The sequence below is a fragment of the Arvicanthis niloticus genome, chromosome 23 (genome assembly GCF_011762505.2).
Source record: "Arvicanthis niloticus isolate mArvNil1 chromosome 23, mArvNil1.pat.X, whole genome shotgun sequence".
Taxonomy (NCBI): domain Eukaryota; kingdom Metazoa; phylum Chordata; class Mammalia; order Rodentia; family Muridae; genus Arvicanthis; species Arvicanthis niloticus.
In genome coordinates, this window is record NC_133430.1 from 1,813,630 (window position 1) to 1,841,042 (window position 27,413).

Below are 27,413 nucleotides of genomic sequence, written 5' to 3' on the forward strand. Positions count from 1 at the left end.
ACACACACACACACACACACACACACACACACGAATTAAAGAATCAAAATGAATTGGTACCAAATATTACTTTCAAGTAAAATCTGAAATGCAGTGTTGCCAGGTCAGAAGTTCTGAGATGATTTTATTGTACACCGTCTGAAGCAGACACTCATATCGAAGTGTCTTCTGTGTACACACTTTGAAGACGCTGTTGGATCTTTTAAAAAGAGTTGAAATTAAAAGCTGGTTGGATGGAGGATACGGTACGAAGGCATGAGGAGGGTGATAAAGTGACAGTTTTCAAACAGAGAATGCTTTCTGTGATAAAGCCTCATCCCATAGGGGCTGCCTCAGCAAGACTCGGAGCTTATTATTCTTGAAATATACTAGGGCTTTGGATGATAAATGCAAACATAAGTTATGGATGGGTGCTGTGGAAGTAAATATGTGGGAGGGTTCCTTCTACCTGAGAATAAACTACTTCAGCTGGAAAAAAAAAATATAGTGACTGTAGCAATTCAAATTTCCATTAGGAGATGAAATGGCCTGAGTCCTGTTAGTAATACACAAATAAATATGTACTCAAGGAGGGATTGTATCTACAGAAAAACTGAAACATGTTACAAAGCGTGGTAAAATGTGGGTTATCTCAAATGAGTCATAGCACCTCTGTGGGGAAAGGGGAAAAAATTGAAAATTTTATGGTATAGATCCCAAAAGCAAGTTCTTGACAACTGACACTCAGATGTCAGAGCTGCCAGAGAGGCATCTGTAGTGATATCTGGGCTTGTTTTTGTACTTGGGAGAATTTGCCTTTAGAAACAGTACAGCTGCCTGCAGCGTTTAACTTTGTTTCCATGTAGGTGGGTTTCTTCCTGTCCCCACTGACGTTCATTTGGCATTGTCAGGCACACCTTTGCAGGGCAGATGACTATTGCATTGAATCTAGGTACTTCCTTAAGGTAGCCAAACTGAATTCAGGTAAGGGATGGGTTCTTTTCTCTAGCACACACTAACTTGAGTTTTACTTCAAGGCAAGGATATCTAAGTCCAAACCCTGTTTTCCTCCCCAAAGCTTGTTGATTAACACCCCTTGTGGGCTCACTGCAGTCCAATTCTTGTCTTGTGGAGACCTGACTAATGTTTATGCAGCAAGGTGTGTTTCCAGGAAGATGTAGCAAAGCTACTGTGGTGGGATGAATCTGACCGTCTCTTTAAGATCCTGTTTACACAGTCTCCAGCTAGGGTTATAGGGTACAGTCTCTAGGACACCTCAGTATCTAGGCTTTTCTGTCTTGCTTGTACATGAGTAGAGATATTAGTACAGTATTTCTGTTTAACTCAGGTATCTTATTTCACAAGTTAAAAAAAATCATCCAGCTGGTAATGTACTTAGCATCAAGCCTGCCAATCTGAGTTCAATCCCCGGAACTCATATAAAAGTAGAAGAAAAGTAACTTTGTAAAGTTGTCCTGTGACTTTCACATACATGCTATAACACATACACACTCACCCATACATACACATGTATGCACACACACATGCACACATACCATATATGTACACAATAATAAAATTTATTATTAAAAATCATGTCTAAGTCAAAGATGATGCCTAACAAAAGGTTAGTGTTTGTGAGAGAAGATATGTAAGAGCTCCTCATAGCTGAGCTGCTCCCTGGGCTTCTGTGGAGGTCTATAAAATGCCAGCACCCATGCTCTAACTCCAGCGTGTATATCCAGTTAGATGCCCCAGATATCAACCAACTCCCTTAGATGTAAAGTTCATAAGAGGAACACCCACGTGCATATCAGTAGAGTCTGAAATATTGAATTCTGGACAAGACGATAATATGGCCAACCATTTTTTTTATTTCTTAGAAAATATCCTTCTTTATGTTAATCCCACTTAAGTTATTAAGCATATAAAGAGAAAGCTATTCAGAATGACCATCAGTCCCCTAACACAAAATAAATTTCCCATGGGCTTACTACAGGTTATCAGAAAGTTGTACCGACCAGTTTTATGAAAAAGTAAAGGAACCAATAGCTGTAAGCATTTGCATGGCCTCCTGGAAAACCTCATAGAGTACTGTTGCCTAAAAAAGGGTGGGGATTGGCAGGAGCACTCTGTACTCTCATTGGGTTAATAGTCAAAGCCTCAGACTAACAACACCCTTCCAATCACTTCATAGGAGCTGTGGATGAGCAAAGATATTTCTATAGTTGAGCTTCCAGGTACTAGTTTAGATGATTTATGATTCCTAAAATTATCAAAAGTTTCCATTTCATTCTGTGAGTACTTGACCAACTGCAAAGTCATTGAAAAGGTGTCCAGATGCCATGGTGCACACCATAGTCCCAGCACTTGGGAGCTAAAAAGGAGAATTACTGTGAGTTTGTGCAATGATTTCCAGACAGCTGATGTTAGATAGCAAGACCAGCTCTCGAGATACAAATAGAAGTGAAGCTGGAAGCTTTCTCCATAGGTGAGAACTCAAGCTCGCTTGCCCAGGACTGGAATTGGGTTCCTATCACCCATGCAGAGTGGCTCACAACCGCTTGTAACTCCAGCTCCAAAGTATCCTGAACCTTTGGGTTTTTCTGTCATTTGTTCAGACATGCACATGCCCATACAGGTCCATAATTAAAGAGAAAAATGAGATATTGCAAATTATTTTGCTTAATCATTTCCATGGCAAAGTCAAACTAGCATGCTGTCCTTGTGAGTATCAGATTGACCTGGAAGACCTTAGTCCATTTTGAGCTGATCGTTGTTAAGGTAAGAGAAGATTTCTTCTCGGAGTTCCTCTTCCTCCTCAACCTCACATGTGCCCATATTTATCATGACATACATATTGATGATCATATATTCATTATTATCATTTCATTAGTTGTAAAATGATTACTCAAATATTACATATGCTAAGAAAACTTTGGTGACAATGTCTAATTTTTTAAATTACAGTTCAGGTCTTAGGTTTCTCCTTCTAGCCTTTTCTTCTCCCCACACTCAAGGATTCCTCATCTCTTCCCAAGATGCTAGCTTTCCACAACTGGTTCTCTTTGCATGATTTCAGAAACTTCATTTGAGTATAGCAGAGGCAGAGAAAAACAAAATAGCATCTCATACTCGAGGTTCCAAGTATTTTTTTTCCATGGCTTCTATATTTAATCTATTTCTATCCTTGTCACTGGCATACTGTTGACTCTTAAGAATAGTGTCTGAATTATATCTATTCAGCCTTGGGGGGAAAATGATCTTTCTCTGTTACTTTATTACCATGCCTAAATTATTTCTTGAAAAATAATATGGGCTGGAGAGATGGCTCAGTGGTTAAGAGCACTGACTGCTCTTCCAGAGATCCTGAAGTCAATTCCCAGAAACCACATGGTGGCTCACAACCATCTGCAATGTGATCTGATGCCCTCTTCTGGTGTGTCTGAAGACAACTACAGTGTACCCATATACATAAATAAATAAATCTTTTTTTTTTAAAGAAAGATAATATAACTAGATCTTTTTATCAATCTATTTTTGTTTTCTAGAATTAGATACATTTTCTTGTGTCTTGTCACTAGCAAATAATTAAACAAGAATGGTCATCATATAATTTCACACAGGGTTGTGCACTAGATAAAGAAGACCTATGGCTTTCAAAAGATATTCTGAGAAGTGACTATATATTATAATGAAGTTCAAGCACCAGGAAGTCTGGCAGGACAGATTGGCAATATATGCTTCCAGGAAGAAACCAAAGAAATATATGGACAGATAAGAGGAAAATATACATAAACAATGAGATATTATTGTACTGTAAATATTTGCCACACCATAGATGACTTTTGATGGCACTGGCTAAGCCCATCCTAGACAGACCAATACTCCATAGTCTGCTTATACTATATCCACTGAGTTAAACTTGTAGAAGCTGGTACCGTGTCTGCCATAGACTCAAGAGACTGCGAAAAAGTCTCTGTGGATAGATAAAGAGTTTAACTCATAAATGATGAAAAGGTTCAAGAGGTATACATTCTGCCCATAGCTAGTAGCACCATACCACACACTAACACAATTTAACAGTATAATCATAGTAAAAAAAAAAAAAAGATATTATCATTTGTTGGTCTTGAAATTTTGACTATAGCAAATAAACCTGTTAAATGAGGTATTGCACAGGTTGATATATGCTGGAGTTTTTTTCTCACGTGGATTTAAAACTGCCATAGGTTAAAAAAAAATGTCCTCTGAGACAGTGACCACATCCTTTGGCTGACCACAGTCTTGACCTCAGCCTTGGAACCTGGAGGGCCTCATTTTCTACAATCAACCTGTCCTGAGAAGAGAAAAGATACTTTCCACTCAGGCCTTTCCCAGTTAACAGATAACCTAGTTTTCAGGTCTATAGGGGTGGGGATGGGGGATAAAGAGTGCTTTCAGGCTCTAGTGTCTTCATGCTGCTCCTGAGATTCCCCCTCAGATGGTCCTCTAAAGCTCTAAAGGACCCTTGAATGGGCACAATAGGGTCACAGCTACTCTGCTGACAATGAAGAGTTCCTCCCATCCACTGTCTGTGACATGCTGTTGCAACCAACCTCAGGCTCTGTGGACAGAATCCCTGTGTCTAAAGAGAGAATTCAAATATACAACTGGCTCCCCTGGCTGTCATACCGCCATCCATGAATCCCACCAGCTGTGCAGTGAAAATATTTGAAGAGGAACACAGCTGTACCAAGTGTGCACATAATTGTACTGAGCATGCACACACTTTTTTATTGTCTTGATTCCCTAAATAGCACAGAATAAAACTCCCAATACTGTTTCCTTTGTCCTAGGGACAATAGGTAATCCTAGCAAGAAGGACTAGTAGGTGGTTGAAGGATATAAGTTTGATCTGTGAAAGTGATATATATACCTTTCATGCAAATGCTTGAAAACCCTTTGAGTTATTTTGGGGATCCTAGAACTGGTCCCTGGCAGATCCCAAACACAGACCAATGGCTTATTCAGGTATTAATTAACTTTTACATCATTAAATAGCTAGTAAAAAAAATCTTTCAGGTTTACATCAGAAACTTTTCTTAACAGAAACATATTGCCCAAGTCTTAAAATTTTTCTCTGAAAAAAAAAAAAATCTCAGGTGAGAACTAAAGCAGATATTTTTGTTTTAAAGGCAAACAGAGATTGGTGTCGTTTGCAATGATAAAACTGGCTTTATTTTATTATTTTATATTTTGTTTTGGAAAGGGTATTTCAGTTTTGTGAAACCTACTGAATCACTGAACAGAAAGAATTTGAAGGTGAAAATATTGACATTCTTACTTCATGATGAAGTCCCACTCCCAAAGGGAATCATGAGCCATGCTTGAGAGAAGAGGGGCCCCATTTTGAGGAAAGCACAACTGTACTTCTGTCTGCCCTGTAGCAATGCCACCCTGAAAGTCAATGCTGCCTTGCACAATGGCCTGGTCTGGAGTAACTGACCAGTGTGTCTGGCCTCACCCCCTCCCTCATTGTCTGAGATTTCTGTGTACTACCTGGCACACACATCTCTCTGTTGTTTCTGACCTGTTCTCCCCTCACCCCGCTCTCTACAGATGGTTTTTTGTTTCTCACCGGTTGGTCACACACTGCGAGTTAGAGCCCGGAAGTTCCCAGCCATAGTTAACTACACAGCTATTGACTGGTTTCATACATGGCCACAGGAGGCTCTGGTTTCAGTCAGCAGGAGGTTCATTGAAGAAATCGAGGGGATTGAGGTAAGTTGAGTCAGCCTGAGGTAAGTATGTTGCATGCACAAGTCTCAGTACACTATTGGCAGGAAGCCAGGTCAGCCACTTTCGGTTTCACAATCTCTGTATCAAATATGTATCTCTTTACTTCTTTTTATGTTGTTTTTCATTGTTTCTGTTTCTTGTGCATTGTTGGAGTTGGGATTCTGGCCTTATGGGGTTATAAATTATGTTTGTCACTTATTGATGAGCTTGGTAACTCCAAATACATTTTAAAATGTCTGTGTGGAAAAAAAAAAAAACAGGTTTAAAAAGTAAAGAAAACAGCTAAAGTAAGCCTCCCGATTTCCCAGATGTGGGGTTGATGTCTAGATACTTTCTGATTGGAGAGGTTGTGTTAAGGTGTGACTCCCAGAGAGCTTTGCTCTTGCCTCCCATTGAGCAATACGGTAGGAGTTCCTAAATAGACCCAGAATTAGCAGAAGTGGCTCTCTGAGCCAAAATTGATTGGGGACATGTAAGAAGTAATGTCTCAAGTCCTCATCCTCTCCCTTACTCCAGAAGCCATGACTACTCCCTTCCAAAGTAGCATTACCACACTTAGTTAAATAGTGTGTCCTTGGGTGGCCAGGTGGTTAGAGTCTGGGTATTTTTATGAACTTGAGCAGTTAGTATGCAACTACCTATGTTGCTTGGTATGTCACTTTTCCTTTGCTTTCTGCTTAAAAGGGGAGTAACCATATGGGTGTGTATCTCTTGAAAGTGGTAAAAACCATCCACTGCTGTATATAGGTTTTTCCCCTCTAAAATAGTCTATGAATCTGTTAGATCACTGGACTGCCAGGGGAAGCAACATTTAACATGGCAGACACATCTGGGATGGGAGCACAAGTCTGTCTCCTCTCTCCTTCTCTTCTCCACAGTCATGTGACCAGCACATGCACAAGGAAACAGAAAAAGAGGATCTTCTAAACTTTGGGGTGGGGTAGGGGGAATTAGATCTTTACTTCTAGAGAGCCGTTAGTTTTGATAGAAGTAATGTTAAGTGTTATGACCAGCCCCTAGGACAGTCGTCAGGTTCTTTGAATTGCAGAAGTACTGGCACCTCATCTTGTCTTCCAACAGTGAGAAGGGAGGCTGGGAGTTCTGAATCTACAGGAATCAAACTGTGCCAAATATTGCTAGCAGATTTCTGGTTTCCTTGGTTCGTTTTATCAGGCTTGAAACAAAAGAAGTGGGCTGGTCTCTGAGTATAGTTTTGATTTTCCTTGGTTGGTAAGAGATCCTAGCTAGCAGCTACAGAGAAGCATACCCACAGCATCACAGTCTTTGCTGTCCTGTGTCTGCGGCTGCTTCCTCCAGGAGAGCGGCAACTCAGCCTGGCCAGGACTATTGACACCTGCTGGATGAGGCGGGCTTTGCAGTCCTGAGGACTGGACAGGATGCTGTGGTCTATTCAACAGTGTCATGCTGCCTCCTATAGGATCCTGAGTGTCAAATAGAAATACTTTTCAGGCACTTCAGCTTTTCCATCAAGCTGAATTACACCTGCTAACAAATCAGCCAGATGATTTCCTTTCAGTGTAAGGTGCTTATCGAACCCTCCCACCTTCCTGATTTGTCACACAGGAAGCAACAATTATAATTCAGAGTATGGTGTGGACCACATTCCCCTAAAAACTATCTTTTCTGTAGGGGTCAGAAAGAGCTTTTAAATTTTTGAATGAGTACTAATTTGGTCACTTTCTTGGTCTTAATTTCCATCATCAAGACTGAAAGTTATCTGCATAATTTTGGCACTTCTTAATTATTGACCTCATTGGGTAAGTGGAAGGTACTTATACAAGGTGACCCCCTGTGGGTGTAGAGAAAAAAAATTCATTAATGACAAGCCATTTTATATACCTTGACACGTAAATTCCCATCAGTACACACACAGCACCCAGGGCTATTGTGGTCCATAGCCCTGACTGCATGTAACTGAATGGGTATGCTGGGTTTTTTGTTTTTTTTTTCTTCTGTTTCCTGATACTGAACTAAATGACAGCTGACAAATAAAAGAGCAAAAGCAGCCTGACACCTAAGTGTCAGTCCCTGTGTGACTCATCAGACACTCATGTCTACATGTGCTGCCTCTCGCTGTGAAGTAGGAAGTGGCAATGTAAGGCAGGAGGGAGAGACAGTCCTGAATACCACTAGGAGTGGGGTTGAAGATGCAGACGTAGCATGCTGGGGATGTGATCAGGTGAAAACCTTACTGGTTAGTGCTCAGGCTCCAGTTAGGCATGTGTGGGGCAAAAAGTAGATGGTACCGGGAACATAAGAGAAAAACATTGGTTTTGGTTTAAGGCAAAATGAGCCTTAAGCATCATTGAAAGCAGGGTCATATGAAAGGACACATTTTAATGTAAATTAAAAATATGAGCTGACAGGAGAGGGTGCATGCTGTTGCAGGATTTGAGGACAGAAGCAGCACATGTCACTTGGGCATGCCATCTGACTGACAGAGGAAGGTCTGCCCTCCTGAGGTTATGACACTACAGTGTGGACTCACAGCTCAATGTGCCATGTCACCATAACACTGAAATGCAGTGTTGCCTCCATGTCTGCAACCCATACTTGTGAAAGTGTAGCACAGAATGGCAGGGGTTATCCACTCAAATAGAAAAGTTACCTTTCTGCCTGATTTAGACTTGATGCTTCTCCGGTGCCTACATATGTGTGTGACTACACACGTACGTACACACACACACACGCACACACACACACACACACACACACACACACACACGAATTCTTTGTGCCAAACAGGAGGGGCATTACATTTATTACATCAGTAATAGCTATGCAATATTGATGATTTGGGCCACAATTCTTTCTTTAAAATGTCAATTACAAGTGTTAACTTACAAAGTCCAAAGTTGGCTGTGCCGTATAGGAATCCCACTTGAGGAAAATATCACTGAGCAGTGAGACAGACATTACCATAACTTTTAAAGCATAATCCTGGGCCCTGTTGGTAGCCTTAGTGAGCTGGGTTTAGCTATGCATACTCAATACAATGAGTAAAGACACAGAGAATGTGGAAACAGAAAAGAGAGTCTGTTTAGTGGGGTCACATTGGAGAGAACATCAGAGAGGGGCTCAGTGAAAGCTCAAGTCTGTCTTTAAGCTACTAGCATAAGGTTAGACTTAAATAGAATGCATGAGCTTTATGTGATTAGGAGATCCTGGCCCAGGTGTGGCCCCACCCACCATGACCCCTTCAGTGTCTTACCAGCAATGTGTTTGATATCTTGTATGAAAACACTTCTTCTGGTAGCCATCATAGTGGCTTCAGCCTTTCCCTAGAGTAGGATTCCTGGGCCAGTTCTAATTCTTTGGAGTCTGTTGTTTCAACAGTCTGATAGCTGAAGAGAGCTGTGTACACATCCTTTTAGAATATCTAGTTTCCTACACGTTAGTTACACTAAAGACATTTTTGAAGAACCAAGACAAAACCAAAAGAAGATCTCAGGGGTCTGCCTAAACTTCATCCTAGCCTCAGCTTCTGTCTTCAAATGGGCGAGAAAGATCCATCACTGTTCACGTTCTTCCCCATCTGTCTTCTTTAGCTGTGAATGCGTGTCATTACGTATTTGGTGCTTTGTGCCTACTAGGTACATTTAGAATACAGGTTTTAAAAGAATACTATTTTCTCAACACTTTTTTTTTTTTTTTACAGCTTTCTAAAGGTTAGGGATCCTACTACCCATAAAAGCAGGGTCCAGTTCTTTTGGCTGTCCAGGATCTGTGTGTATTATTCAGCCAGAGCCAGCTCTACATAAAATTTCATAGTTTTGTGGCTTTTCTGGACATGTTAGCCTCACCAGCCACAACATCTCCTGCCTTATCTTCCCATAGCAAGGGTTATCTTGGGCTAGGGAGATGGCTTGATGGGTACTAAGGATCTGCCACACAAGTGTGTGTGTGTGTGTGTGTGTGTGTGTGTGTGTGTAGTTCTGACCCTAGCACCCACATGAATTCTGGTTGGGGATAGCAGCACTAGAGAGTCAGAGAAAGGGGGTTCCCAAAGCAAGCCAGCTACCTACACTAGCTTGAATCAATGAGTTCTGGGTTCAACTGAGAGATCTTCCCTAAGTTTATAATAAGGTAGGAAGTGATTAAGGAAGACTTCAACATCAACTTCTGGTACACACTTATGTGTGATGCAAAACACATGCAAGATGGATGGATGATGGATGGATGGCTAGATGGGTGATGATGGATGGATGGGTGATGGTGGATGGATGGATGGATGAATGGATAGATGGGTGATGGTAGATGGATGGGTGATGGATGGATGGATGGATGGATGGATGGATGGATGGATGCTGGTGGATGGATGGGTGATGGTGGATGGATGGATGGATAGATGGATGGATGGATGGGTGATGGTGGATGGATGGATGATGGATGGATGATGGATGGATGATGGATGGATGGAAGATGGATGAGATGGATGAATGGATGGGAAGAGGGTAGTTGGGCTTCACTGTGTTTCCTCTGGACTCTTCATTGCATTAAATCTCAGTCACTTCAATGTTTCCATGTTGTGGAATAGACTCCCAGAACCACCTCTTCTGATAGTGGACCCTTACCTGGACCTGATCTCGCCTCTGACCAATCAATGGATTCCAAACTTAAAGGCAAAAAGTGAAAACCACAAGGGTAGAGAGCTGCCTTGGGTCAGCACTCAGCGCTTGTTGAAGCATGGTGCAGGACTCCAGTGCCTGTACTGTTTACATCTCTGATCCAGGCTCCTGAGAAGGGCCTGTCCTTGCATAGGTGACAGATGGAGGCTCATGGTCAAGCCTGTGGTTCGATTCCAGAGCCCAGGCTTTCCTTTACTGCATTTGTGCATTTGTGCACAGTTATTTAGAAAACATGAAAAGGAAATGATGCAAAGGGACCATTTTTGTGGGCAGGAGGAAGCAAAGGGAACATGAGCGTTTACTTAGTTTTTCAGACCTGGAAATGTAACCTAGGTCCTAGGATTCAAACCTTGGTTCTGCCTCATCAGTTTATATGTTGGGGAAAGTAAGCTCTGTGAGGAGCTTAAAGGTGCTCAAATGGAATACTTTTCCTCTGTTTTAATATTAAATTCTCTTTAATAAGCCTCCTTGCCCTGAATATCTAATTCAGTCTTTTATCAACCCACAAAAGAATGAATTATAAATAATAGATTTTATAACTTTGTAGTTTGACATTTAAGTTCAACAAATAATTTCAAGACTCCCTAGAAGACTATGACATCGTATGTGACAAAATTGTCCTGGGTTTAACTAAAACAAAAGAAACAAACAAACAACAAACTCTTTCATCTCTTCTGGTTTTTTTCATTTGCCTTTCTTGCAAATCCAAATTTAATTTTATAAACAGGTATAGTGTGCTTTACTGTTCATGAAAAGAAATAAAATACATTTTTAAAAAATTACAGAATGTGCATTCACCTCTGCTGACATTCCCAGTGAGGGCACTGGGCACTGGCTTGTAGAGTGACCTCCTGGGTACTTGGTATGGCAGTGAAAGCCAGTGCCGGAAAACCATCCCACCAGGCACCATAGAGTTTATGTTTCTATGTTTACAGCAAGCTAACTGAGAGACTGGAAAATAAACATTTCTTTCTTTATATGAGGAAAAACACAGTCTTATCTGTGCATTTAATTTTGCAATACAGACAGCATGGCTTCCCAAAGCAATCTTAGCAGGAAGGCCATGGATTTAGTGCCATTGCATAATAGCACTCTGCTTATTTGTATTTTTGCCTTCCCCACTATTGGCTGCAAAAGGACCACAAAGTGTTGTCAACTGCTTCCCCTGAAGGGACAAATCTGGCAGAAAAGATGGTCTTGCCTGTGTCTCTGGAAGTGTGAACTTACCACACTGGGTTGCTGCAGCCCTCAGCAGTCCCTCTCCGCCCCCCTCAGAAGAAAACTGGAGATAAATGAATGGCAGAATAAATAATTTATGCTAATGAAATTACTGCAATTAGTAGTTCTACAATGACCCTTTTAAAAGCCACAGCTGTTAATGTCAGGAAGTGCTGTCACTACTGACCTTATCATAAGAGAAAGTGACAAATTGAGAATGCAGGGAAGACCAGTCATCAAAGAGGTCTGTTCTGGAACGATTAGAGTTTTCTGAAAAACAGTGTGAATTACAACCAGCTGCTCCCTGGCTCGGTGAGACTCCCATGCTGAGCCATTTTGTTAAGCCCGATAACAATAGTTATTTTGCCCCATTGAGACAAGTTGTGTCGGGCCACTTCCAACTCTCCCGGAAGCCACTCTTTCCATCAGAGATTTACAAATGAAACTGTTGTTAAAAGGAGCATTCAGGGCTGCCGAGGAGCCTCCTCATAAGGGTCATGGTTGGGCAGAAGCCAGTTTTTTTTTTTTTTTTTTCTTTGTAAGGAGGTTACACTTGGCTGAGGAGGTGTTTGTCTGTATCCTAGGAAGGTATGTGTGAAAGTTCTTGTCAAAGCAAGACAGGACGGGAGCAGGCTTGTGTGTGGTTATAAGGGAGCCAAGCTGTTTTAAAAATAAAGTCCTCAGGGAAATATGATGTCTGTGACATTTATACACACTCATAAATTTTCTCTTCTGAGTCCACTGATTGCTACACTCACACTTCTTGGGTCCCTTAGAATCCAATACAATTCAAGTTTTGTAACCCTGAGTTTTGCTTTGAACACACATTCTTTCAGTGACTAGTGAGACAGATTTTTTTTTTTAACCAGCCCAACAGTGGTGCACTTACGTGAAGATTTTACCTACGTTTGAGGTTTGTTGCGAGGTTAGGGAATCTGTGTGCTTAAGGACACCGCAGAGGAACAGTCTGCTGTTCACTTTGCAGTTCTGCTCACAGGCGCCTCTGGTTGCAATATTGATGGTCCAGGTTTGAAGCGTTTAACTGCATCATCGGCCACTTGTGTGCAATTTTCCTGAAGCCGCCTGAGCGTTATTGACAACACTTTGGTAAATTATGTGTGACTTTCCAAAGAGTTGGTGTAGCTCATTTAATTCATATTAATTGATTTTTAGGCTTCCCTTGATTAATTGAACCAGGTTCATCTTGTACAGAATGCAATAAATAATCATTAGAATGAGGGAGATGTGGCTGTACAAATTAAAAAGTTAACTATTCCAGAAGTCACAGAGGACACATGGGAGGGATGGCAGGCGATCTGCAGAGACTCTGTGTGGGGTGGGGGTGGGGGAGCAAAGGGGATGAGAGGTGGGGGTGGGGAGCTGTGGGGGGCAGAGGGGTGGGAGGTGGGGGAGGGGAAAGTATGGAGGTGGAGGAGGGGTGGGAGAGGAGGGGTGGGATGTGGGGGGAGGGGGAGGGGAAGGGGGAGGAGTGTTCTGCCTTGTGTTGGTTTTGTTGTTGATGGTTACTTCTCCAGATAAGAATAGAAACGACCAGCATATTTTCCCCTCAGAATGAGTGGTTTAGATAGCTTGCCCATCCATTCAGTTTAACAGGGGTTCCCATAAAGCTATATTTCTCCATGTGTTTTGCACCCCTACTTTGTATTGATTCTTTTTGCCTAAAGTCCAGCTTGAAAGCAATATCTTCCCCCAAAAAGTATCCCTCCAAATCTTCCCCCAAAAAGTATCCTCCAAATATTGTCATGTGTCCTTCCCTTCCCTTCCCTTCCCTTCCCTTCCCTTCCCTTCCCTTCCCTTCCCTTCCCTTCCCTTCCCTTCCCTTCCCTTCCCTTCCCTTCCCTTCCTTTCCCTTCCCTTTCCTTCCCTTCCTATACATGTAATAGGTAAAGTTGTGAAGATTTGAACTTTGTCCTTTCTGTTGGCTTTTGGGTTTTGGTTGAGAACCACATAAAACATCTTTTGTCTTACTTAGCGTACCCATTAGGAAGGCCAAGTGCTCCATAGTTAGGCCTCCAATCCTATGGGTGTCTCACAAAGATGAAGTAAAAAATTCCTAACTTCTACTGTAGGTCTCCCTGGCTTTAAAAAAAATACTGTATAATTTTTGGAGTTTTTGTTCCCCTTTATTTTCTAAATTATATTTTCAACTCAAAACGATTTCATTTGAAATGTACTATCTATGTTTCAGCCACAGCACAAAGATTCTATCAGCCTTTTCATGGCTCATGTTCACACCAGTGTAAAGGAAGTGAGTGCCTGGTACTACCAAAATGAGAGAAGATACAACTATACTACCCCGAGGAGTTTCTTAGAACAAATATCACTGTTTAAGAGCCTGCTGAAGAAGAAGCGAGAAGAGGTAAAGCAGAAGAAGGAGCACCTAGCGAATGGGATCCAGAAGCTGCAGACTACGGCCTCACAGGTGTGACCAGGGGAAGACCTTCACAGGTGTGATCAGGGGAACAGGCCCACACATGTGTGACCAAGGGGAAGGCCCTCACAGGTGTTACCAGGGGGACAGGCCCTCACAGGTGTAACCAAGGGGAAGGACCTCATAGGTGTGACCAGTGGAATGAATAGGCCTCATAGGTGTGACCAGGGGGACTGACCTCACAGGTGTGACCAGAGGACAACAGGGTGCCTCTTTCTGAGAGAAGCCTCTGCTTGGTCACAGAGAGCTAGGGTTCCTTGTGGGTTTTGCTGTTGTTGTTTTGTTTTTGTTTTTTCTTTCTTGGCCTTTTTTTTTTGAGATTATCATATAATCACAGCACTTCTCCATCTCCTCCCCAGAAACCCTTCCATACACCTTCCCTCCTCTCTGATGTGTTTATAAAAAGAGAAAGAGATTAAGAGAATATGTTCCGTGGTGATGTATGGAGGAAGGGGATGTCTCACCGGACCCGTGCCAAGGCATCCCTTCCCCCTGAGGGACCAGCCACACAAGACAGTATAGTATAGAATAGAGTTTATTCAGGGCATGGGGAGGGAAGTTAAGAGGGTAGTAGAGGCAGGGGGAGGGGGAGAGGGAGAGAGGGAGAGGGGGGAGAGGGAGGAAAGCGGGGAGGGGGGGAGAGGGAGAGGGAGGAGAGGGAGCAGAGAAGTAAAGAGTAGAGGCCGGCCATGAGCACGTGGAGTGAGGGAAGGGAAGGAAGAAGGGGTGAGGGGACAGAGAGATCAAGAGAGCAAGAGAGAGAGAGGATGGGGCAAGCAGCCCCTTTTATAGTGGGCCAGGCCTACCTGGCTGTTGCCAGGTAACTGTGGGGGTGGAGTCTAGACAGAATGCTAACACTCTCTCCTTCAAATCCACAGGCGTTTCTCTCACTAATTGAGATTGAATGTGTGAATGTAACTATGTATACAATTCTAAATACAGCATGCTAAGTCTGTTTACTGTTAGTTGTATTATGTTTTCAGTGAGTGTTGGATGCTCTCTTGCATCCAAGTTTCCTTGGTTGCTCATAGTTCTGTGTGTGGGATGGAGGCTTCATGGGCTTTCCCACATCCACTTGGGTATGTTGTTAGGTGTCGTTTCTTGTTCAGCCTGTGTTCAAGCATTCATGCTGGTGAGTCTCTATGGGTATAGTTCTGAGTTGAAGAATCTTAGTGTGTAGGACCAGATTGTATTCGAGACAAAGTGTCTTTTTCTCTGCATTTGTCTGCCTAAAGCGGGGTTGGCTAGTGTGTTTCAAAGTCAGCTGCTTCTCTAGAAACTGTAAGTAGGGCTTGAAATTGTATCCCACCCCCATCCCTTTCTCTTAAATGACTTTGGCTCAACAGGAGACTAGTGTCAATGGTTCTAAAAGAACAGAGAAGCACATTTGGAAACCCAGGAAAGGCCAAAACTCAGTCCTGGTTTGAACTGCAGTAGGTACATCATGTCTGTGCCGTCTGTATAGACTATAGATGGATGTGTTTGGATGGATGGGGGTCACAAACTTACCTGGACAAGGTGCAGTCTGATGTGTGCCACAGACAAAGCCTCCCAAGTGTCTTTATTGAGTCAAAATAAATACTTACTTTGCTCTTTCTCTCTATGAGTTTAACTCGGGGAAGGTAGGAAAGAGAGAGAAGTTACCCCAGTTTCGTGTTTTGGAGACAGAGTCAGGATCCTTCAAAGTCATTCTCCACTTCTGCTGTCTTTTATTTAGTCCTCTTAGGAGCCAAATGCCACCTGTTGAACCCAGGAGAGTCTCAGCTGAAAATGGGCAGAATCAGTCATTTTAGCTGACACATGTGTTGATGTCACAGAAAGATTGTTCCTCAAGAGCTAAGTAGGCTGTTCGGTGATGAGCCAAGAGAGAAAATGCACCTATGAAGCATGCGCAGGGTTTCCCTAACCCGTGCCTTGTTGATCCCCAAAGAGCACACAGTTCACCCTTCTCAGTAGTGCTAGGTTCTGCATTGGATGGTCTGTGTGGCTCTACATTAACACAACAGAGGTGAGTAAGTGAAGAGAGTCATTTTGTATTAGCTGAGAGGAGGAAAGACCAGCCAGTTGGCACCGCAGTATGAGGCCAGTTACTCTGCAATCAAAGACAGCTCGTGCCTTTACTTCAAGAGTACAGACAGGTGGTCATTAAGCCCATGCTCCATGGCCTTTGTGATCTTGAGGCTGAATTTAGAGCCAAGAAGGAAAGTGTCCTGAGGTAGCAAGTGTTGTGATGAACACCTTTGTTAGAATTTCCTTAAGTCTACAGGTTTAGAGTCCAAGATGGAAGTCCTGTGAAGCTGTATTCTGCTTTTCTCATGCTACCAGCTCTCTCAGATGCTGAGCGCTATACATGGAGCTGTTTTGGCAAATGGGAGAGGCAGTGAAATTGGGTAGAAACAGATTCATGCTAAAAACTGCTAGGGGTCCCGCATCTTTGCTGAAAGCTAAGCCATGCTCTCATTGGAAGTTGCTACAAAGTGACGGCTTTTCCTTTCAGGTGGGAAATCTAAAGTCCAGGCTGGCCTCTCAAGAAGCTGAGCTGCAGCTCAGAAACCACGATGCAGAGGCCCTGATCACAAAGATCGGGCTTCAGACAGAGAAAGTGAGCCGGGAAAAGGCCATCGCGGATGCGGAGGAGAGAAAGGTCAGGCGCATTCCACCATTTAGAGTGCTGAGCTATATTTAGCACAAAATAAACCTTTGTAGGTGAACAATTTTGAACAACTTCCTCTCCAGGGAGCATAAAGTCTAAGGAATTATTATCGTTACACATGTAACAGCATTTCACACCATGATTACCACTTGACCTTTCTTTACATTATGCATTTCCCCAACCTTTTAGCTCTTTAATGATATGAAAGAACAATAAATACTGAGCTCATTCAAGCATATAATGGATGTGGATCTTGCACATCAGGCCTATTTGTAATACAGTAAAGGTCAGGGAGTCACCTCAGAGGTTTCTAAAGGTTTCCAGTTTTTAGGCAAATTGAACAACTCAATTGTTAACAAAGCCTGTTCCGTCACTTTGCGAGATGGTTTTCAAGTTTCGCATTTTAATAATACAACTAGCGTCCACTCAGTATGAAGCCCTAAGCTAAATATGTTCTTTTCCACAGGACCGAAAGGCCCTGGCATTCTGTGCCATAATTTGCTGTCACAAACAATAGCCTTCCGGGTTTTCTGGGTGCGGTTTTCTTTGAATTTGAGTTTCTAGCCTCTCCACTATAAATAAACTTCACGATCTTTATTCAGCCAAATGGAACATGGTTCTTGTGGACCTGATTTCCTGAAAGATACAGAATAGGAAACATAAATACTCATTCATTAAAATTAATAAATGCTTACCACCAATTATTATTTATAGTAAAAGATTACAACCAGGGCTATTATTAAAAACTGGAAATTGCTTATAGTCTCATAACTGTGAACCATTATGCTGTTATTTTGCATTTCAGTGTACCTAAAAATCTGGAATTTTTTTGGTCCTAAGTCATTCTTGCATAATCAAAAAGTTGTCCTCCTTTCTGAGGTATACTGAGCATACTTTGTCTTGAGCAACCAAAGGTTTGGAAACTACATTAAAAAAAAAAAAAAAAAACTCTAAACAGTTAAAAATTATGACCCAGTACTCTTGAAGCAAAAAAAAATAAATGCATTTCACTCGGCCAATAAGCATATCATAACTTATTTTGGTAACATGTTTTCACTAAGTTTCAAATATGTGTAGAATATCTTTAAAAGTATATTACGGACTTAAGCAATCAGGTTTCATAGGTAGTGTGATTACCAGAAACTAATCCCACCCAGGGGACTTATTTAATGATGGTCTAGTAATTATAATTACTAATAAGTATTACCTCACCACCATAGATACCTCTTGGAAATCTTGAAATTCAACAGAATTCGAAAGGGTTGTTTTCCACATTTTTATGTAAATTCCTAAGGTAAAATTACCAGCATAAAGAAAAAATATTTTAACAAATTACAACACACCTAATAGGTTATTTTATGAGGTTTGTTAGACATAAAAGAGAAATATAATATTTTATATCCAGTATATACCAAGAGGTATAAATAATGTTTACATTTTCATTTTGTCAGTAGAGCTTAATTTTATTGTATTAATTTAGTATGTGTGTGCTTTGTGTGTTTGTGTGAGTGTGTTTGTATGTGTGTATATGTGTGTCTGCATGCACGCAAATACCTGCATTTATTTCATTGTTTTGGTTTTGGGTTGATGGGCACTGTTCTGGGATCTTGGAACATTGGACAATCATGGACTTTGCAACGGGAAAGCAGTGTGTTGTTTTACTGGACCAGACTGAAAGGCTTAAGCAATAAGCTGTTTTTTTCATATTCAGGAAGCTGATATCAGAATCCAGGTATTGGCTGGTTAAGTTCTCCTAAGACGTCTCCATGGCTTGTTAATGGCTACCATTTCCCTATGTCCTGACTAGGCCTTTCCTTTGTGAATTCTGATGTCTGGTGGCCTTCAATGTGTTGAAAATCATCCATCTCTAGAGATACTAGCAAGATTGGAGTAGGGCCCATCTTAACTCTTTTTAATGTCTTTGCCTCTGTGCAAGTCCTATCTCCAAATGTAACCACATGGTGGGATACAAGGGGTATTGACAAAAGAATTCTGGATGGGTTCAAATCAACTCCACCCCTTTTTTAGACAGAGTCTCATAGTATTCCTAAGCTGACCTCGTACTCACTCTACAGCTGAGGATGCCCTTAAGCTTCTGATCCTCTTGCTTGCTCAGTTTATGCAATGCTGAGGATCAAGGACAGACTTTCAAGAATGCTGGGCTAGCACTCTGCCAGCTAAGCTACATCCCCAGGTTAGCTTTTAGCATGCGAAACTGCACACCTCCCAGATCATGCATGTCCCACAAGAACTTGGTGTGCTTGGTGAGGTGCCCGTAGTGCTGGCTATGTCTCGGCTTGCTGTCATTCTTCGTCACCTTGTGGCCCTTGTTGAGGCCCATGGCCATGGAGTAGGGCAGGGCCATGGCTGCTGTTCTCCGATGGTGGCCGGGACAGCCCCAAGTCAGCTTTTAACATGAAATTCTGGAGAATCTGTAGTCAGCATAGATTCTTATGAAAAAACTTCAAGGAGTGGTAGCAGAAAATTTGTGGTGTACCTGAGGATGGGACTATCTCCAATTCCCTGCAGTAGTGTCATGGCAGAAGGAAACAGGTGTCAGAGGCAGGACATGCAGCTGTTGCCCTTCTCCAGCCTGAGCCTTTCTGATCACTGCCTTTCAGCCATTCAGCGGAGGAAACTGAGTGCTGCAGCTTAGTGACTCACTAAGATCTGTAATCTTTCCAGTGTGGTGACACTGTTGCAAAAAGTATTAGGAGCTAAAAGTGAGCCCACCAACATAGAGTGCTTTCCTCATCTGTGGGTTTGTTTTCAAGACGAGTGCCTCGTCTGGGGAAATTACACAAAGTAATGACACTCTGTGAGTTGACTAGGAGTCCAAAGGACAATATCTAAAAGAAAAGGTCCTCACAGTCTCACTCAGTGCCAAAAAGCTGACGAGACCGAAGAAATGGGACTTTAAGTGATGCCATTATAAATGCTACAAGGGACATTGAAGAACTTGTATCTTTATGTGACGTGAGTATACTCACGATGCTAACCCCCTCGCTCCACTCCCATTGTGATAGTATCCTCTAACTTAGAACTCCGTGGTCCACTTTTGGCCCTGTTCTCCGGGTGTGCCATTGAAGGAGTTCTTAGTAAGCACACAGAGTTTTCTTATTTACATTAGCAGTGGCTCTGCGTGTGTGTTAGGTAGCAGGAGATCACGTATCTCCCCTGAACCAATTATGCTCAGAAAAGGTACAGTACACAGCAAAATAATGGTTAATCAGGAGAAGGCTAATTGCTGCTAATGAAGCTGCCGCAGACAACATAATTTGCTGTGAGCCGTGTTTAATTTGATGGTGTGGTTGAACCTGCTCATTCCAAACACATCTGAAGAAATGCACTTTTGTTCCAACCTTATATCCCACAGTCACACCATCGCCCTGAGAACTGTCCCACCAGGACTTGATCCTGATGCCCAGTGCCACTGTTTGAAACTCAAACCTGCTGGGGATAAAAATTGGCACTGACATTCTGTAGCTAGCATTCTAAGAGGGGGAAGATAGAACTCCAGCCTGGAATACTGGGTTAGCTTCCCAACACAGCTTCTCATAGGGAGGTAAAGTGGCCTATGTAGAAAGGTTTATCCAAAGCCCTGTCAAGAGGACAAACAGGTAGGTGTCAGGGTATTTATTACCTGAGAGACACTTGAGAGAATCAATGGCTTCTTACTAGTCCATCGTTTTATAAAACTTCTGTCGGTGGTTATGTATGCAAGCCTGACCACAGAACAAAGGATCTTCTGTTATGAACAAAAGAGCTTCACACATGGTGTGTGTGTGTGTGTGTGTGTGTGTGTGTGTGTGTGTGTGTGTGTTTATATGTTACATGCATTTATATGTGTTCAGGTGAGTGCGTGTGTACTAGTGTGAACATGCACGCATGTTAGAGGTCAGAGACCATCCTCATATGTCATATCTTAGGAGTTATTACCTTGGACTTTGAAACAGAGTCTCTCACTGACTTTGCGCTCACTGCTTCAGCTAGCCTGGCTGGCAGGTAGACCACAGAAATCATGTTTCCACCTCCCAAATGATGGTATTACAAGCACATACCACCCCCGTTTGGCTCTTCTATGTGTGTTCTGAGGATCAGACTCAGTGCTGTATGCTTCATAGCAAGCATCATACTTAACTGAGCCAATTCCATAGATGTCGCCTATGTGCCTAAGGGAATGGCCAGCAAGACTGCCTAATGAACTGTTCAGTCCAGCTGGACAATCAACTGGGACCCTTAGACCCTGTGGAGAGGACTGAGAGGCACGAGAAAATAAGGAGGCACAGCAAGTCAAGAAGTCTGATCAAGCTGGCAAAGATTTTATTGTTCACACAGGTTATATACTCTGAAAACAGGACATGGGGAGGGGTAGGAAAGGAAAGAGGGCTTTGCAGGTGGAGGAAGCTAGCTGCAGCTGTGGAGTCTAACTAAGTTATTCTTACAAAGCCTTTCCGTCACCAGGGGTTCTAAAAACATCTATCTAGCAGGATGTTGGCTCAATCTAGAGATCAGGAGGAAGGGTTACTAAGGTGGGTTGCTTGTTTGAAGTTCTGAGAACTGACAAGTGAATCGTGGAAAGTAAGCAGAAAGAAGAATAGTAGATAGGAGAGCCTAGGGTGAGTGTTTGCCAAGAGTAAAGCCTTGCCATGGCTTCCCACAGTAACACTAGTAACAGTTGGATGAAGAATTCTAAAACACTCTGAGGACTAGCTTCCTGATCCAGGCTGAATTGTCTCTTAATGGAAGAAGCCCTAAGGTTGGGGGAAATCTAAGACGAAAAGCAGGAAACAGAAAAAAAGGCTGCTTACTCTTCTTGTTTTGTGTTTGTTTAATTATTGATGGCATCTTATAACCAAATGACTCTAAGCCCTTTTAGGGGCACTTCAGTATTAAATGTGTTTGTTTGGGGGTTTATTATCATATGTTTACAAAGTTCTCTGGACATTTTGCACTGACGGGAAATTCCTTACCTGTTCAAACTGTAGGCAAATGCGTTGCCTAATAGTGTATCTGATCAGTCTATGCTTTGTTGGAGATCTCTGAGATGATGTTTGGGGGTGGGGAAATCTCTAATTATCCTCTCTAATCAGGTGGCCGCCATTCAAACTGAAGCATCCCAGAAGCAGAGAGAGTGTGAAGCCGATTTACTCAAGGCTGAGCCTGCCCTGGTGGCCGCTAAGGCTGCACTCAATACACTCAACAGGGTAAACTGCTTTTTTCCACCACTGGGATCTTGTTAAATAGTCAACAGTTATGAGAGTTTGAATAATGGGACAGAGTGAACAGCTCAGGCAGCTAGAAGCCTTCCAGAAGGACAGAGCATACATATCAAAGTTAAACAAATCTTTGAGGCCACCTTTACAGCTCCACTTCTCCTTTCCCTCAATATCATTCTATAGATCAGTGTGTCCTAACTCTGTTTTTCTGATTTAAATGTGTAAGCACAAGACATCTCTTCCTTAAACAGTAGTGAATCTCAAACAGGAGGGGTTCACGAATGCTGAGCTATCTTTCCTACTGCTTAACTCCCTCAGTGCAGAACATGGACTTACAAACAATGGAATTAGTAGTTAAATTAGAATGAGATCGAGAAAGGACCCCTAGAGCAGGCATTCGTACCGTTGCCCTCTGCCTTCCACTAGAATACCCTGTCCTCCAGGCTTCTAAGAGGCTGTCTGGTGAGCAATGATGAATTCTCCAGTCATTTACATTGTGTGCTACCAAGGACTAGCTAAGGAGTTCTTTATTTCCTCTCAAATATAAAAAGAATTTTTTTTAAAACTTGTTAAGACTTCTTCATAGTATCCGCAGTGAGAGCAAAGAGTCCAGGATCCCTGCCATTCCCCACCTTTTCCTTAGAGGAAGACCTCATGGAGCACTGTGATTCCTATGACAGAAATGGTCCCCGTTCAGCACAGGGGATGGCCGGGGAGACTGTGGGCAGTGTTGTTTTAAAGCCTGTAGATAATTTTTGTCCTGAGTTGTTCCAGGCCACCAACAGAGAGAATCCAAGGAGATTGCTAGACTTGAGTTTCTTAAGATTCAACTCTAAAGGTAAAAGGATCAGGATTTCAAAAAAAAAAAAAAAAAAAAAAATCCGCAGTTCCTTTTCTGAGTCTTTTTTGGGGAAGAAAATAATTTTGCCCAAGGGCCTTGTAAGAGCTTTATGATATTACCATAAAACTGAAAAATAGAATGTAACTGTACCAGGAGAGATTATTATATGCTTATTCTATTGCCCTAAGGTGATATTGTTAAATATTAGCGAGCCTGACAGAAAATGCTCACAGTTAGTAAGTAAAACATACTGTAAAATGAGACAGCCGTGACTCATTAGTTTGAACAGAAAAATTTACATTGATAGAAGTTATAAAGTAAAGGAAAAATAGAAAAGTAACTGATTGCCTCTGACTTATGAAATGTTTATTTCTTCCTCTAAATTTGCAAATTTTTCTCTATGAATATGTTTATTCTTTGTATGTGAGAGGGTGCAGTAAAGAAACTGCCAACATGATATGGTTAGGGCTTTTATTGTAAATATGAGAGAAAGAACAACCAGATGCATCTGGAAGAGTCCAGAGCAGGGAGAGAAAGAGGTAGGCCCATTGTGGCCATTCAAGTCGGTATAGCCAGGGCTATCTATAAGAGAAGGGAGAGTAACCAGAGATAGAGAATTGAGGGAGCCCAGTGAGGATCAAAGGGGTGGCATGGGGAGGGGCAGAGAGGGAACCTTGTCTTTATAGAGAGAACAGCACAGGTATCTGGGTGGAGGGAAGCCTGGGGAGAAGCCAGCATGCTAGGATGGAGGCTTTGAGATGTGCAACAGGTCTTGCGATGATGCTGAGGGAGCCTGGAGGTAAGCATCGGCTTTGACGTGCAGCCACAGGGGCCATGTGTCCTTCTACCAGAGGTTAGGGAACTGACTCCTTCTAGCAGATGGGAGCTGGTTTCACAAGTTCCTGAGGAATGCTGCCTTTTATCTAAGGACCAGAAATCCTCCTATGGTCCAGGTTGAGCTTGAGCAAACCAATGTCATCTGCAATGTAGAACGGAGTGTGTCTAAGTGATGGAAAGTCCTAGCTAGCCAGATCCTGACATCCACTAGTGTTCTGCTCTGGCTTCCAGGTCCATCCTATTCTTTGTATAAATAGATAGTTTTGAGTAAAAGATCAGAATCACATTTGGTTTTGCTTTTAGAGCACATATTATGGAACCAAATACTTCTAATAGTAATACTTCAAATATTCTAATATGAATGCCTGCACCAGTGGGTCATCCCTTGATCTCATTCTGATTTAACCAACAATTCCATTGCCGTCTGCATGGAGGAACTTAAACAGGAAAGACAGTTCAACGGCCATGGACCCCTCCCAGTTGAGAGGACTGTGGTTTAAGGAAGAGATGTCTATTTACACATTTAAAACAGAAAAGCAGAATTAAGACACACTGACCTAGAGAATGATATTAACAGGAGAGTCTGATATTTAAAGGAGAGTCTGATTAAAATACAAGTACATTACATAGTGGGATAGAATCCGCACATAACCTATTCGTGCACAAAACTTCATAGATTTCATACCTGGGACTCTACAGAAATGGTATTTTCTTTTTTTTTTTTTTTTCTTGGAAGCAACAAAATTTCAAGGTGTTTCCAGGGTATCAGAGAAGTGCCCAGGCAGAACTAAGGCCCTTGTGACCCCAAGGTAGAAATCCCAGCCTACAAAAAAACTGTTAGAAAGTGGGGGGATGCAACTCAGCCTGGAAACTGAATGCCCCCCCCCAGAGCCCCTTGTCTTAAGTATCTGTATAACTGCTTTGTTTTAGGTAAACCTCACAGAACTGAAAACCTTCCCCAATCCCCCAAATGCAGTTACCAATGTGACTGCAGCTGTGATGGTCCTTCTGGCCCCCCGAGGCAGAGTACCAAAAGACAGAAGTTGGAAAGCAGCTAAAATCTTCATGGGAAAGGTATGATCAGCCAGAGTGGCAAGAAGAAAATTTCAACCACTTCCACAGAGTTCTCATTATAGATATACTTGACAGCAAAAGCTGTTTAAATCAATTTTAAGTCAGAAGACACATCTCTATAGCTGGTCAATGTCAGCAGTCAATGCTTCCCAGGCTCTTGTCTAGCTTCTGCTGGCCAGGTTGGAGGTTAGCATGGGGTGGTGGTGTACCTAAGTCAATGCCAGCAGCAGGTGGAAGGTTGCTAATTATTTGCAAAATTTTGAAAGAGGCTAAGTGTAGGAGGGAGAAAATTACACGGATTTCTTAGGCTGGAAAAAATTGTTACTAATGTACAAGAAAGTGAAGCAGAGGAGCTTTGGGGTATGTGTTTTTCCCTTTTCTTTCCTGCCTTTCTTTTCTTCAAACCATGAGCACCTCCTGTGCTGGTACAGAATGTTTTACCCTAGGATAGGAGAGGTTTTAAACGTGTCCATTGCTAATTCTAACTTCGTACTATAAAGGCTGAAAAAGCCAAGCAGTGGGATAAATGCAGCTTGCCAATTGTGCCTTTGTAATGCAAGCCCTAAAAGCTGATTTTAACTTTTGATCTTGGAATTTTCTCTGCAGCCAGAATGGGCTCATTGCAGTAAGTCCTTTTGCTTTACAGGTTGATGATTTCCTACAAGCGTTAATTAACTACGATAAAGAGCACATTCCAGAGAACTGTCTAAAAGTAGTAAATGAACAATATTTGAAAGATCCAGAGTTTAATCCAAACCTCATTCGGACCAAATCTTTTGCAGCGGCTGGTCTCTGTGCCTGGGTCATCAACATCATTAAATTTTATGAGGTAGCCATCTGTCTGATACTGGTTTGGGGTACTGTCCTCCAAGTGCTATGAAGATCAATTTCTAAAATTGTTTTTACAGTATTTTTACAATTGCATCTATATATACAATGTATTGTGAGCCTATTAAACCCTTTTTACCCTTTCATCCCTCCCCACTGAGTTTAACTACTTACTAAAGCAAGGCAGCTTACCCATTGCTACATTGTTAAGGAAAGTAGCACCTCCTTACCTGGCAACCATTAATTCTCAGTAGCTTATCTAGGAGTGGTGTAGACTTGTGACTCATCCCTCCATCCATGGAATGCCAAATGGCCCAATCTTGTGCCTGTCTTGTGCACGAGCCACAACTATATGTCAGCTCCTGAGAGCAATGGCCATGTCCTGTCAGAAGACAGCATCCTGTGGCATTCCTCCTTGCCCTCTAGCTTTTAGACTACAGTGTCCCTAGGCCCTGGGTTTAAGAGAGTTGGTTTTTGTTTTTTGGGTTTTTTGCTTTGTTTTGTTTTGTTTTTTGGTTTATAGATTAGCCAGATAGTCACTTATTTTCAGTACTTTGACCAGTTATAGATCTCTGCAATTACCATTTTGCTGCAAACAGAAGTTTCTCCAGTCTAGGACATTGACTTAGCATAACCATTTAGAAGACAGTTTAGTTATCTCTCCATAGGCAAACAGAAGTAGTAGCTTCCCTCTAGGCCTGAACCTCACTAACCATAGACCTTTCCCCATATTTACAGTACTAGCACATGTTCCTGTAGAGTGGGCCTTAAGTCTAATCAGACAGTACTTGCTTCCTCTTAGTCATGACTCTGCCTGCTCCAGTGGGCACATCTTGCTTGCAGGTCAGTATCGTTGGACGCAGAGCCCACAGTAACATTGGACAGTCTCTGTTCTCACATTAATTTTCAGGTCAGCAAAAAAAAATGTAAAGTGATTTGGTATCTAGTTTTTCTAAGAAGGGTATATGGTTCTGAGAATGACACATGGTATGTCAGAGTTAAAATTATTCTAAACAAGAAGATATTTGATAATGTTGGAGAGCACTCTTTGTGGAGGGAAGGGTGGCTAGCTAGTTACAATACTTTAAAGCATTTATTTAAAAAGTAACAACTGATTTACATATATAGAATATGTTAACACTAAAATATTCATTTTACATTGGCCTGAGACATCTGCAAGTCTAAATTCATATCGGATTAAGCGAAGCCCTACTGTTAAAAATTTTATTACCAACTTTGTTATAGGTACAATGAGTTGGAAAAAAAAACTATTTGCTTTAGTGTTTAAATGACATTAATCTTGCCTTTTGTAATTTGGGGAAAATGTAAAAATAGGTAATCATTTCATTCAGTCATTTATTTATCTAATACTTATCTAATACTGTCTGTCTATCATGTCTCCAGCCCTTCTCACAAGCCAGGTACAAAGGGGAAGTATATGTGGCCTGGACTCTTAAGAACCGGCTCATTTTCTTATAGAAACTTGTATGTCATGTTCAGCTTCCGAACTACAGAGTAAAAGCCAATCATACTGCCATTTTCCCAAATTACCATCATAAGATCTAACTGTCCCCTTCACAGTGTAGGGCCTGTAGACGTAGGACCCCATTACTCTCTATCTGTCCCCCAGGGTGGGAACTTTCACGCATGGTTTATACAAGCCACGGTACATTTATGGCCTCTCTCTACAGTCCATTGCTTGAGCAGCGCTGACTTCCGTTTGTTTCCTGGGGACAAGAGGGAAGATGAATATAGAGCCATACTATGGCTACACTATGGTCTCTCTCCATAGGATAGGAAACAGCAATTGATCCACCCTGATTCTCCAACCATCCATTCAAACAATATACACATGAAGTAGTCAGGAACTTGAAACAGAGTT

General features: G+C 42.0%; 1 protein-coding gene across 8 annotated transcripts in view; it reads left to right on the forward strand.

Moving 5' to 3' along the window:
- Dnah11 (dynein axonemal heavy chain 11) overlaps window positions 1-27,413 on the forward strand; it is a 290,461-nt gene that overhangs the window by 182,025 nt on the left and 81,023 nt on the right. For 7 of the 8 annotated variants that reach the window (XM_076920922.1, XM_076920924.1, XM_076920925.1 and 4 more), the window contains 6 exons: window positions 5,581-5,742; window positions 13,837-14,070; window positions 16,577-16,723; window positions 21,826-21,939; window positions 24,560-24,703; window positions 25,350-25,532. In XM_076920922.1, the coding sequence (XP_076777037.1) occupies window positions 5,581-5,742; window positions 13,837-14,070; window positions 16,577-16,723; window positions 21,826-21,939; window positions 24,560-24,703; window positions 25,350-25,532 (984 nt within the window). The remainder of the gene's footprint in view (window positions 1-5,580; window positions 5,743-13,836; window positions 14,071-16,576; window positions 16,724-21,825; window positions 21,940-24,559; window positions 24,704-25,349; window positions 25,533-27,413) is intronic. The other variant, XM_076920923.1, reaches the window with a different exon arrangement.